This window comes from Diabrotica undecimpunctata, chromosome 7, assembly GCF_040954645.1.
Source record: "Diabrotica undecimpunctata isolate CICGRU chromosome 7, icDiaUnde3, whole genome shotgun sequence".
NCBI classification, from domain to species: domain Eukaryota; kingdom Metazoa; phylum Arthropoda; class Insecta; order Coleoptera; family Chrysomelidae; genus Diabrotica; species Diabrotica undecimpunctata.
This window is the reverse complement of record NC_092809.1, coordinates 28,157,479-28,172,080: the sequence shown is the minus strand read 5'-3', so window position 1 is coordinate 28,172,080 and position 14,602 is coordinate 28,157,479. Positions and strand designations below refer to the sequence as shown.

General features: G+C 32.5%; 1 protein-coding gene across 1 annotated transcript in view; it reads right to left on the bottom strand.

Moving 5' to 3' along the window:
- The window catches only part of LOC140445120 (atrial natriuretic peptide-converting enzyme-like), a 154,313-nt gene that overhangs the window by 74,211 nt on the left and 65,500 nt on the right, over positions 1–14,602 (bottom strand). Inside the window, exon 2 of the mRNA XM_072536951.1 lies at positions 13,900–14,237. Coding sequence (XP_072393052.1) covers positions 13,900–13,953 — 54 coding nt within the window. The 5' untranslated portion in view covers positions 13,954–14,237. The remainder of the gene's footprint in view (positions 1–13,899; positions 14,238–14,602) is intronic.

Sequence of the window (14,602 nt, the reverse complement as noted above, 5' to 3'; positions counted from 1 at the left end):
AGATTTTAGAACTTTAGAACATGCAGAACTTTTTATGAATAATTTTTTTTCGTAAAATTAATATTAAAAAAGTTTTCCATATATTTCCAACTTAGTGGGACATATTGTATATATTGATAAATTAATATACTTAGGTGACAAAACCTTTTATTGTTATTACTAGTTTTCATTATGTTCCTGTTTCGAATTTTAAATGACTAGTCTAAAAGTGGGTCATTATCACCCACATATTAGTGAATTTACACGCACCGAGAGTCTTCATTTTCTGACAACGATGCAACGTATTACCTCTACCGTGCTTTAATCACGGAACCATGTTATTTCAGGTCACTAAGTCACTCCGTCACTCCTTTAATTATTTATTAAATTACAAAGAAAAGTATGCGTACAGAATAGAATTGAAAGTTTCAATGCAGTTCAGCGTATTTTTACACGAAATATAGTAATTTAACAGTAATTTAATATGAGAAAAATTAACGGCACATAAAAATAATGTGAATATTTAATACTAATTTCATATTATACGTATTTTAAGGTACTGATTAGGGCGGATAAAATTAAAAATATAAATAAAGAAAGTGTTCAATTCGTTTTGAGTGTTAAACTTATTCTCCTAGTATTCTGTACTTATACTACGTTGGGATTTCAGTCTTAAATGGGATCAAATGGATTGTGTAACCATAATGACCAAAAAACTATTCGTAGAAGCTAATAATATGGGATTCTCAATAGGAATAGAATGGGTACCTGGACATAAGGGGATTAAAGGTAATGAGGTAGCTGATATGCTGGCAAATATTGGGCGAGAATTAGGAGTACCATATGATATAAAAAATGTTAGTACAGATATCTTTTGTGTTACAAAAAAAAAGACATTTTAACACAATTCTACAATGAATGGCATTCCCAAATTAAAGATAAAGATCCAAACTATTGCAGATTGCAGTGTGATTTCCCCATAAAACCATGGTGTGTCAAATGTGGGTATATGGGCAGAAATACTATAACAAATATTAATCGTTTACGTAGTGGATGATATCATTAATGGGAAAAGACGAAAATGAAATCACAACTAGAGAAAACATACTGACACGAATAGAAGAATTTTACACAGAACACATCAACAAGATGATGAGATGAGACCAGCACGGAAATTAATAAAAAATGTTGGATCAGAAATAATGCCAAAAGTAACAATTTCAGAGGTAACTACAGCATTGGAAAACATGAAGAGAAATAAAGCTGCAGGAGAAGATAGTATTACCACAGATATGATATTAGAAGGAGGTAAGGAACTAATTGCAATTGTAACTAAGCTTTACATCAGGGCAAAGTCCCTAAGAGCTGGAACAACTCTAAAGTAATCTTATTACACAAGAAAGGTGATGGTACACAAGAAAGAAGTCGAAAATTGGAAAACTACAGACCCATCAGCCTACTGTCACACCTGTTTAAAATACTCATCAAAGTCATAACTACTCGACTAACAAGGAAATTAGACGAATACCAACCATATGAACAGGCAGGTTTTAGAAAAGGCTATTCAACTTCCGATCACCTGTTAACCACAAAAATATTAATAGAAAAATATAACGAATACAAGTTTCCAGTTTTCCTAGCATTTGTAGACTACGAAAAAGCTTTCGATACCATAGAACACAAGGCCGTAATAAACGCAATGCAAAATTGTAGAATAGACAGCAGATATATTAACTTAATAAAAGAAACTATGAACCAAGCTACAGCTACATACTACCTAAATGAAAATGAACACACGAACCCTGTACCATTAAACAGGGGAGTCAAACAGGGAGATACTTTATCACCCAAACTGTTCACCTTAGTTTTGGAGGACGTTTTTAAAAACCTAAATTGGAAATATAAGGAAATAAACATCAATGGCCGCTACCTCAGTAATCTATGATTTGCAGATGACATAATCCTAATAGCTACTGACCTACAAGAAATGCAAACCATGCTTTTAGAACTACATACCGAATCTTCTAAAATAGGACTGAAAATGAATTTAAACAAAACAAAAGTTATGCACGCCGAAGACACCGTGACAATAATAAACGATAAAGTTATAGAAAAAGTTGAAGAATATATATACTTAGGACAAAAAATAATACTAAATAGGGAAATTCAAACTGAAGAAATAAAAAGAAGAAGAAAGTTAGCTTGGGCAGCATTCGGTAAACTGAACTATATACTCAGAAATCAACAAATTCAATTACATCTTAGATCTAAAGTTTTTGATGCATGCATTATTCCGATATTAACTTATGCGGCACAAACATGGACAATCATAAAAAAGAATATGAATATAGTCACTCAACACGCGATGGAAAGAGCAATGCTAGGTATATCACTTAAGGACAAGAAAACAAACACATGGATAAGACAGAAAACCAAAGTCACCGATGTGGTGCAAAAATCATTAAAGTTGAAATGGGAATACGCTGAACATGTAGCTAGGAGCGATCTAAACAAATGGCACAGATCAATTTTAACCTGGAGACCATACCAACACAAAAGACCCAGAGGCGGACCTCCTATGAAATGGACAGATGATCTGAAAAGGACTGCCGGGAAAAATTGGCTACAAGTAGCGTACAATAAAAAACAATGGAAAGGAAGACTTGAAGAGGCTTATGTTCAGATGTGGACGTGAATGGCTAGACGAAGAAGAAGAAGACGTAGTGGACATTGCAAAACTCCTTGCTATCTCTACAAAATAGGTGAAACAGAAACACCGATATGTGAATGCGGAACCATTGGAACAGTGATCCATATCTTCTTTGAATGTCCCATAAACAAACACAAAAATATGGATCTGTATTTAGAACTATTAAAAGCAGGAATAGAGAGTCCAATATCTTTACATAGTATTCTATATAAACCTTCTGATAAAAATAGTTAATAAATTCATCAAATTTTTTCAAATAGATCTATAAAAAAATTTTTTTTACTTGTCAAAATTAAAAAAAAAATAACAAAATAAATTTATAAAATACTGGAAATATCCTAACATACAAAAATTTACGTCCTTAAAATCCTTAATCCTGACCGAAGGTAGCCTTACCCATAAACTTAATGTGACAATGTTTGGAAGCTACCCCCAAACGAGAAAAGTCTAATCTAACCTTAAATGTACGTAATACTTCATCCATCTCTATTACAGGAAGAAGATAAACAAAAGGAAAGGAGATCTTTCAGTATCACCCATCTGTCAATTAGCAGTAAACAGAAGTAGAAATTTATCCCTGGTTGTGCATTGCCTAGAGCAAGACGAGCATAACCTTACATGTACTAGCTAAATGATTATATAATCGAAACCAAAAAAAAAACGAAGAAGAAGAACAGAAAAACGAAGACCCTATGCGTAGTGTCAAAAGTATATATGCAGAGAACATACGTCCCAGCTTTATACTGAATGCTATATATATATATATATATATATATATATATATATATATATATATATATATATATATATATATATATATATATATATATATATAAGGTTCTTGAACTCCTAAGTGGAGCATAGAGCTTCAGTGAAAACGCGCCATCGGGTGCTATTTTGCGCTGAGGCTTTCACCTCATTCCAAGACTTTCCTTGGCCTCTTATCTCGTCCATGGTGGATCTTCTCCAAGTTTGTACTGGGCGACCTCTTTTTCTTTTCCCTTGGGGATTCCACTCTAGGGCAGTCTTTGCGATACTGGAACTATTTTTTCGGAGTGTGTGACCGATCCAACCCCACTTTCTGGACTTAATTTCATTTTGTACCCTCTTTTGTTCGGTCAGGTGTAGCAGATCTTCGTTTCTGATGGTGTTAGGCCAGAATATACGAACAATTCTTCGTAGACATTTTTTAACAAAGACCTGCAGTTTGTCTGTGAGGGTGTTTGTCACTTTCTAGGTTTCACATCCGTAGAGTAGAACAGACATGACATTTGATCGGAATATTCGGATCTTTGTCCTTGTAGTATATTCGCCAGATCTCCAAACAGGGTTGAGCGTGCTCAAAGCTTGTTGGGCTTTTCGTATCCACATACGAATATCGTCTTCTGTACCTCCGTTTTCTGTTATGACACTTCCAAGATACGTAAAGTTTTCCACATTTTCAATTTGCATATTGTCGATAGTAAATAGCGTGTTGTTCCTTGCATTTATTCTCATAGACTTGGTTTTACTACTGTTGATTTTCAAACCTATTTTATTGGCTTCAGTGGAAAGTGTTTCCAATTGGTAAGCCAGATCTTGGAACCTTTGACCTAATAGACAGATATCGTCCGAGTATTCTAGATCGCTTAGGCGCGTGGTTAACGTCCATTGTATCCCTTTTGTGTCGGAATCTAGTTTGGAGAGAACATAGTCTATAGCTATGTTAAAAAGAAACGGAGAAAGCATGCATATCTGTCTAACTCCATTAAGTATGTTGAATTCGTCACTGTTGATCCCATTGTGTGTTACGCTGCATTTCACATCAGTATATAGTGACTTTATAATAGAAATTATTTTTTGCGGGATGTTTCTTAGCTCTAAAATTTTCCATACAGCAGCGTGAGACAAGCTATCAAAGGCACGTTCAAAATCAACAAAAACCATGTATAGGGGTGTGTTCCATTCAACCGATTGTTCCCTTATTACCCTCACAGTATTAATGTGGTCTATGCAGGAGGATTCTGGTCTATAGCCTGCTTGATTAGCTCGAAACTCAACCTTGTTTGTTATTCTTTTCAGTATGATGGTCGCGAAAATTTTATTTATGACAGTAAGCAAGGTTATTCCTCTCCAATTTTTGCACAGTGTGAGGTTGCATTTTTTTGGAAGCTTGATAATGTTACCTTTTTTCCAGCCCGCTGGAATGTGGTTTGTTTCTCACACCTCTCGCATTATAGGGAGCAAAAGTTCAGCAGCTAGATGCGGATCAGTTTTAAGTATTTCAGCAGCAATGTTATCGATTCCCGGTGACTTGTTGTTTCTCAGAGATTTGATAGCTGCTATTATCTCCGTTTTAGAAGGGGCCTCGCAAGATATATGCAAGTCTATATTCTGCGAGTTTTCGACAATTTCGTCTGCGTTATCTCTGAGAATACCTAACATCTCCTGAAAATGCTCTTTCCATCTCTCTACTTGGTCATCTGTTGTAGTAAATAATTCGCCTGTCTTGGATCTTACAATGTTCGAACAGTTGGACCCTTTTTGTGTTAGTCGTCTAGTAATTTGGTAAAGCTCCCTAGTTCTGTTGTGTTATGCAGCTGTTTCTGCTTGTTTTGCCAGTTCTTCGGCCCACCTTCTTTTGTCTCTTCTTGCTTTTCTTTTAACTGATTTATTTATTGTTTGATATTCCTGTTGTCGGGGTGCTCTTCTTTCTACAGTTCTTGCTTGCAGGATATCTTTTTTTCGTTGTTTTCTTTCCTCGATAAGATTCCATGTTTCATCTGATATCCATTCCTTTCTATCTTTCTCTTTTTTACCCAGTTTGTCTTCAGCTATTTCTGTCAAAACATCTGCGAAATCTTCCCAGCTATTTATTTCACGTTCTCTTGTTTTGAGTGCTGAATGCTATAAAAGCCAACAATAAATGAAAAATTGTAACGTAAGTTTTAAATAAAAAATTTTTGGTTTATATTTAAGTTCTACTTGTTTTTCTTTTATTAATTAAAACCAAAACTATGTATACATTCGATTTGACTGTGCGCGTGTTACAACGTAAGTTTTTTGGTGAGTGTAATGCTGGGCTAACTACAGAAATATACATATTTGATATTTAATTGTTTATTATATTTAATATTTTGTAACTACTTGCATCCAAACGACTATTATTCTACAGATTGCGAATTATTCCACAGACACGTATTTAACTGGTTATCAAGTTTTCTGGACCGTTAAAAAGTTATGAATTATGTTCCGTAATACTTTTGCAGATATTACACGGCAAACCTCTAAAAAAATAACCAAAGCGTGAAATATCTAATTGAAGCCGGTAATCGTGCACACAAAGTCTATAATAATAGATTCAGTACCAAACTAGAAGTAAAATATATTGAATAATATATTGCACAACTTTAGAAGAAACAATAGGTCAAAACACGTTTGTACATTAAAGTTTTTTTTTACCGCATATTTTATAACATTACAAATCATGATTAACGTTTCGAAGAGTTTTGAATAACAATACAAATTAAAAGTCACACCGATTTTAATGTAACATAATTCTTCTGATAAGGTAAGCGAACCATTAGTTGACAGCAGAGATATGTAAAAGAGGGGATATGACACAAACGATATTTCTGTATTTACTAAATGGGACCACTTAATTTGACACTATGTACTATCCAATATGGCGACGGGCAGGTCCATATTATACTTATATAATTATAATATTAAAGCCATGCTAAAGTGACTTTGAACTAATATAAAAAATCACACAAAAAAGTTTAAAATATTTATAAAATGAAATTGTTCATTCACCACTATTTGAAATTAACACTTTAACAGAAAGTACTATCCGATATCCGATATGGCGGAAGTAAACCCATTTACTTCACCGTATGTCATATCCCCTCTCTTACATATCTCTGGTTGACAGTGATCCAGTAGTTGACAATATAAGTTTCATTTTCACAAAATAAGTTTTATTATTAGAAACCAGAAATCTACAGTTTAGAATTCGCGATTGAAAACAAAGTATCTGACCTCTGGCGGAAAAAATTTAAACTACTATAAGTGGTATAAACAAACCAGACAGCTGTTGATTTGAATAGAATTATTAAATTTTTTTAGTAAATTTCAGCATTATAACTATGTCACAGTATATTGCCAAAAAATATTCTTTATAAAGCAATATACTGTGACTACGTTAAAGTATTTTAAATCAAATCGATATTGTTCTGTTCCTCAATGCAATTCAACAATTCAAGATCGACAAAAAATATTTCTCTTTCCTAAACTGGAAAACTTGAGGAAATCAGTAAAAAGAAAATACCACTATCATTAAGTCAATAACATACTGAGAATACATAATTTATTTTCTTAAATAACAGAAATACAAATACTTCATGTTGGGATAGTATCGTGAGGTTTTTTCCTCATGATTTATTACGGAATCTTTTAAAGACAAATCTTTTTTGACAGGTGACTCTCCAAGTTAAGGTTGATTTCATGTAATCAAATGAACTATCTTACAATAAACTCAAAAAGTTATTTATTTATGTTAATATACAATAAAGTACTTACATGTCAAAAAATAGTATAAAATAAAAATTAACATATTAAAAACATAAGGCATAATATAAAATAATGCATATACTAGGTAGTAAGACAAACATTACACAAAACATTATACTCTGGGTTCCCAGGTATACACAAAATAGAATTCTGGATTCATCAATACACAAGCCAGTTCCAAACATTAAAGTTAAAATTTAAGAATTCATCACTTGAAAACTGCTTCCCCTTCAACCAATGGACTCTTTGCTTCACCACAATACTCAAAGATATCATTAAGGCTAATTTTCATTTATAAATGATAAAATAACTCGTCTTAAACCAAACTATACATGCAAAAGCAATGGTAAACATTAGTTGTTTATACCATTTATATCGGCCATGACACTGCAATCGACCTGCCCTCTACATTCAGTTTCAATCGCGAATAGTGTGGCCATCTACCTGTTCATCCCACAAGTTAAAACTTCCTACCTATAGTAAATTCAATATGGCAGCAAATGACAGTTGGTCAGTTTTGTGTTGTGGATAAAATTAATATTTTTTAAGGAAAAGTGTTTAGAAGGTTAGTCCTTTTGCACAACATATGGCATGTTTATTTGTTTGTATTAAATTATTGTAAAACCCCAATGTATATTGCAAGCTATAAGCAAACTCAAAATATGCTTAAAAAGTAGCTATCTCATTGTTTACAATATTGTAAATGGGTGTCATCTACTGGTTCTTATGTTCGTATAATGTACCAGTAGTTGACATGGATGTCGACTACTAGTGAAATGATCGTTAGTTATTCGTTATTTGTACCTAAAAACGCTTTACAAGTCTTCTCAAAGCGTGTTGTTTTTTTTCTAAAATATTCTCAAGGGGATATTTCGATCTGTACCAGTAGATGACAGCATGTCATTTACTAGATCATACGACTGTCAACTACTGGTGTTTCTTTATTTTAGATATTTTATGATACCTCCAACCAAAGAAAATATGATTCGGTGTTCAGAAGAGCAAATGGAATCTGCATTAGCTGCGATTTCAAATGGTCAATCAGTTGCTTCTGCAGCTAAAAACAATGGAGTACCCAGAAGTACATTAATTAATAAAATTTAGACAGTCAAAATTTAGACAAATGGGCCCAGATTCCATTTTGATGAAAGAAGAAAAAAAATATTTTCCTTTGGATTTTCACAATAGCAAAAGCTGGCTTTCCAATTGGTGAAGAAGCTTTACTTACCAGCGTTCAACACTTAATGCAAGAACTGAAACTCCTCATTCCATGTGATGAGCCACTTATCTCATTCAGCCTATCGATGTAGCTGTGGTTCGTACTCTTAAGAATGGTTGGAAAAATAAAGTTCAGCAATGGAGATTAACCAATTATGATGCTCCTGTGTTAAAACTTTTCCCCCTTGCTTGCTGAACTACTGGAAGAAAGAGTGACACCAACTGTACTTCAAAATGCATTTCGAAAATCTGGTCTTGTTCCTTGAAATCCAAATGCTGTTAACGTAATAAACACTGAGTTACATAAATCTGCTATACCCAACCATTGCAACGCTGCGACAAATCAAAAAATCAAAGTGTTAGAAGTTGTTTTAAAGTTCTTAGAAGATAATATTAATGAGGAGAAAATTGCAATATTTAAAATTAGATATGAATGGGATGGAGACATACGTGATCATTCTTTATTTTATTTTTTTAAAGAAAAAATGTCTGAATTTAACGTTCTTAAATCCCACATAATAAAAAATGAAGATTTAAAAACAAAAAATCCAAATAAAAATTAAAGGGAAGAAACTGAAGTACCTTCTCAATCCAATGTTTCTCTAGAGGAGCCAAAATATTGGTAATGGGTTATTTAAAGCAATCTCATCTCCTGTTAACTCACCAACTAAAACAATAAAACATTTTACACCAGAAAGAAGTCAAACAGAAGCCCTGCGATTGAGAAAACTGTCGACATCATCATATGTGGTTCCATCTCCATTTAAAACAACTCTATTTTGGCCTGAGCCCAAACAGTCAAAGCAATTAAAACGAGCTAAGAAAGAAAAAGTACCTTCAGTTATTACTGCAAAACAATGGCAAGAATATCAGGAGAAAAAGCAAATGAAAAAAAAAAAACAGTACAAGAGAAAGAAAACGAAAAAAAGAAGACGAGTAAAAATAAAAAAGAAAAAAATAAAAAGTGCAACTGTTAGGAAATAAAAGAAAAACGCACAAAAGAAAAGTATTTATTTCTTCAGATTCAGAGATTTGTGATGAATGGCAAGAGTCTGGTGATAGCCTTGATGATATCAGTTTTGTGTGGAATGGTACAAACAATATTAAACAAAAAGATAAAGTGTGTGACCCAGAAAAAGATACAAATTTAGATTTTAAAATTGAAGAACGTAATACAGACTCGACGACTGAAAATATACCTAACAATGGACAAGACTCCGCACGAGTGTATAAAGAAGGTGACTACATTCTTTGTGTGTGTTATACAAGAAGTGTGCAAAAATGATGAAGTTGAAGTTGTAGGTATGACGGTATGTAGGAATGAAACAAAAACTGTATTTAAGTTAAATGAGAAGGACATAACTTTCATTATTTTTTTCCAAATCCTTGAGAACTTAGAATTTCCCAGTATAACTTGTGCTGGAGATCGAATAAAATATGAATTTAAGAAAAAGCTTGAAGTCAATTACTGGATCCTGTAGGTGTCAACTACTGGAATTTTGAAAATATTAAATGTCATCTATTGGTTAATTTGCAACCTGTAAGAAAATCTAACATTTTTTGTTTAATATTACATTTTGTAAATATTTTCAGTTAGTTTCTTATTTTACAAACATTAACAACTATCCTGAGACACAGTTAATAAAAATATTTAAATCTGTAACTGTTTTATTGCCAGATTTGTATATATTTTTTCTTAAGAGCGTAGGCGAAAATTTCCGGGCCAACGCTTTTTACATGCATTCATTTTTTTCGAATCCTGAGAAAACTAATAAATATTTTTGAAAAATTTAAACGCAGAATGGAAGACTACATTATTACCGAGGACGAAAAGTCCCTTAAAATAAACAAAAAGTTTCTTTTGAATGAGATATTTGAAATTAAAAATCACACTTAATTTTCTCTTTTTTTTTCACTCCTGTAACTTACTAAAATACACATTATAGAAGTTTTCACGATATGAAATATCACTGCACATGCGAGGGGAAGTTTCGTGGCTTAAGATATGTCAGTATCAATCCAGATTTTCGTCAGTTTTACTGAGTCGTTGTTAATGGAGTCGGTTTTGTAGGGATTTCAAAAAAGTTTAATTTAAAAAGGTTAGGAAGAGCCTTTTTTGGGCCAGTCCGGAACTGGTTATTTGATAATCAATATTGAATATTGGGCTAATGCGCGCGTATGACCACTATAGATAGTATTCTATTATAGATGCAAATTATATTATATATTTAAAAACAATTAATTGTAAATATTTAAATCCATTAATAATACGTTTCATTTAAACGTGGTAAGTATGTATCCTTGCCGAGAAAAGAACGTTTCTTTGTAATAGAAACTATTTTATGAACAACCAATAATTACGGTTTCTACTGACATTTAAGAAGAAAAGTATCCAATAACGGTAGTACTTATTGCATTTCTTGTCAGACTGTCCTACCGTGGCAAATACTTCCTCGAGCGTGCAAGAAAATTTTATTATAATATATATATTAATATCCTAGTTAATTTATTACTCTAAAATATAATAATACCGCTTTTCTTGTAGTAATTGCTTTAATATCTTTGGAGAGGTTAAAAAATAATATTTACAATAGTAGATGCAAAACAGGGAGGGAACAGATTTATTTATATTTTTTATTAATGACAAAATAAAAAAAAGGTTCTACAAAAGGGGTCCTTGTAATTTTTAAAATAAGATCATTTTTTATCTACAATACTAACATAAAACCTAATATTTCCACTCTACTATAATTTCAAAGGATTTTTAATTAGTATTTATAGTAAAATACTAAGATTCTAGGCACTAATTTCTGAGAAATGATAATTGAGTTTTAACGAGAACACTGTTGCCAGGTTGTGATTATAGATAATTTATCAACTTTTATATTAAAATAATTAAATTACTGATGGACTATTTAAAAGAAATAAATATTGCCATTTAATTGCAATAGTTATAGATATAAAAAAATCAAAATATGATGAAAAAAAATAAAAAATAAAAATATGTGGCTAACGGACCTACTTTCAACATACACTCTCTTTTACTCTCTTTCGTGCAATAAGTGGATACCATACTTTAATTTGACCTTGTCAAATGCCTTCTTAAGGTCCACGAAACATAGATATGTTGGTTCTTGTATTCTAATGATTTTCCTTGTACTTGCTTCATTATAAATGAAACGTAGGTGCATGATCTTCCTGACCTAAAACCTCGTTGTTCTTCTGCTAGAGTTTTTAGTAATTTTAGTAAAGTAATTTTAGTATTGTGTTTAATAAATTAATTCCTTAGTAATTTGCTGTATTCGATTAGTCTCCCTTTTTGAAGAGAGGTATTAACATGCTTGATCTCCATTATTGAGGACTTCTGTTTTGTTCTATTATTTTTTGAATTAGTTTTAATAGTTGTTTGGTCATATCTGGCCCTCCGTACTTTAGGGAGTTCTTTCGGTATTCTGTCCTGTCCTGGTGATTGTCTATTTTTTAATTTTATTTATGACTTCATTACCTCTTCCTATTCGAACGTAGTCTACCCATGTTTTCTTCTGAATGTGTTTCATTTTTATTAGTTCGTTTATCTTTTTTCTTTGTCCTCTGATCATTCTTTATATTTCTTTTTGCGTTCCGTAGAGGTCGCGTTCCATCTGTTTTGAGAGGCTCTGCCAGGGTTCCCTTTTTATTTGTCCAACTAAAGTATTCGTTTCATTTCTAATTTGTTTATAGTAGTAATATGCCTGTCGTGTTTATTGTGTTCTGTATTCTAAAAAGGCCTTTTTCTTTTCTTCACATTTTGCCTTTACTTCCTCTCTAAACCCTGGAGTTTTCTTTTTTGATATTTGTGTTCGTTACTCTTTTCCCTCGAAGTGATTCAGGTGATGCGTTAATTACGTTATTTTTGATGGAAATTATGCGCCCTTTTGCGCGGCATCAACGCGACGCCATTAGTGCTCGTATAACAGCTTCCTAAGCTATTTATTACCTGTGCAGTATAAACTGAACGGGGAAGTTTATAGGAAAACGATAGGAAACGTCTTATCGTTATATAGGTTGGGTGTGAATAAGATATAACCAAATAATTACCACCAAAAAAACCAAGTCATGGCATAAAGACTGCAAATATGTCACTAACTGAAAAATTGTTGATCGAACGATATATTTTATATAAAGATACACTTACACATTTGCACAAACACACATACCATCATAAACACCTATACCATATCAAATTGGTAAGAAATCACGACAACTGTTGTGGACCTTTTTAGGCGGCAAAAGACAGGATTTCCACTCAACTCGTGGGAAGGAAATGAACAGGGAGAAAAAAGAAATGATCCACAAGGGGAGTCAGAAATGCCTGACTCTTTTTAGTCTACAACTAAAAACCTAAAGGGAACAAGGAGAAAGGTCACCCTGATCGCGGACTCTGTGTTTGCTCCAATGACCCTAATAAGGGACCTGTAGGTGAACCTTAAGTACAGCATAACAGCTTCGACAGAACTTACTCTTGGTATTTAAACGTTCGTTATTGCCTTAAATCTTGGACGGAAATCTTGGACAAACGAAAAGAAGAAAGATAAACGCCACTGAAATTTTCTGTTGGGGAAGAATGTTAACAGGACAAACGTATCAATTTTAAATGAACCAAAATCAGCAAAAGGCTATCCAGTAAAGTCCATCTCCAACAATTAAAATATTTTGGACGTTAAGAGCAGACACAGAAAACATGGAAAGACTTATTATCCAAGGAAAGGTAGAAGGCCGAAGATCACGAGCAAGATCTCCAACAAGATGGATCGATCAAATTACAGACATATGCAAAATACCTATGCATGAGTTAGAAGAAATGACCAGAGACAGAGATCTTTGAAGACGGACAAATACACGACATCAGGATGAGCACTACACTCCCTCCGGGGGGGGGGGGGGTGAAGATTGAAGAGAGAGAAGCTGCCTTGATTGGGTATACCAGAATCAAATTAAACGTATATCTGGTGTTGACCTAGAGCTAATATAATTATAGCAAATTTGCTAAAGTTCCGAGGACTTATATGATAGTTAATAAAAGACATACTGTAAACAATTTTGTTGCAGTACGACTAGTGTAGGATAGGCGAGTTCCAAAAAAAAAAACAGAGAGGACGAAGTAGAACATATAGTAATAGTAAACAAAACATATGAAGAAAAGAATAATCTCACATATGATACGAACAAATATATATATAAAATTAGAGATAAAGATAATAAGTAAAAAAATCTGTTAACTTTTTTGTAAGGAATAGGACAGATACTTATTATTTTTTAAAGGCAACACAGTACTAATTACAATAGAATACAATGTAAAACTTGCGTTTTTTTAAATTTAAAAAAAGTTGCTAAAATTAGATAGAGCAACAGAGCAGAACAGCAAGATTGCGTCTATGTTTTAACTATTTAATTATATTTACCTTGGAATCCCAAGAGCTCTTCCTATGTCCTTTTCTCTCCATTGAGACGGTCATGTTTCAATCAAATCCTCAAGAATATTTCATATTTTATAAAACGATCCAAAACAGAATCTTATAATAAAAACAACACTTGTGTATGCAAAACTAAAACACAACCATATACACTAACAATAGTTAATAGTTATCCTCACTCTTCACGGTTTATTAGTCACGTTAATTAAATGAAGTTCTAGATTGCTAACCGTTGCGTTCTTCTTTATTGAAGAATTAGTCAGCGTTGTGTGAAAATTCTAAGCTTCCGTCACAAGATTTCTCTTAAGATGAGTGCTAACTTTCACCTGCAACAAAAAACATATTTTTATTGGTTTTAGTTAAGAATTATATACATTGTGAAATCAATTGTATTTGATTATTATTTTAGCGGTAGTAAAAATTTTGATTGCTTTCAATTTCAACAGAATATTTCATTACATATATGCCTATTAATATATAAATAAAACAATACATCTATATATATAAATATATATATATATATATATATATATATATATATATATATATATATATATATAAAACCACCAGTTTATTAGGGCTGCAGTCAGAAGGTTGGCCGAGATTTAGAGAGACACTCTTTTGACTTTTTGTCAAGCTTTCCGAATTGTTTTATTTTTTTTTAAAGACACTGTAATATAGATAAAAAATG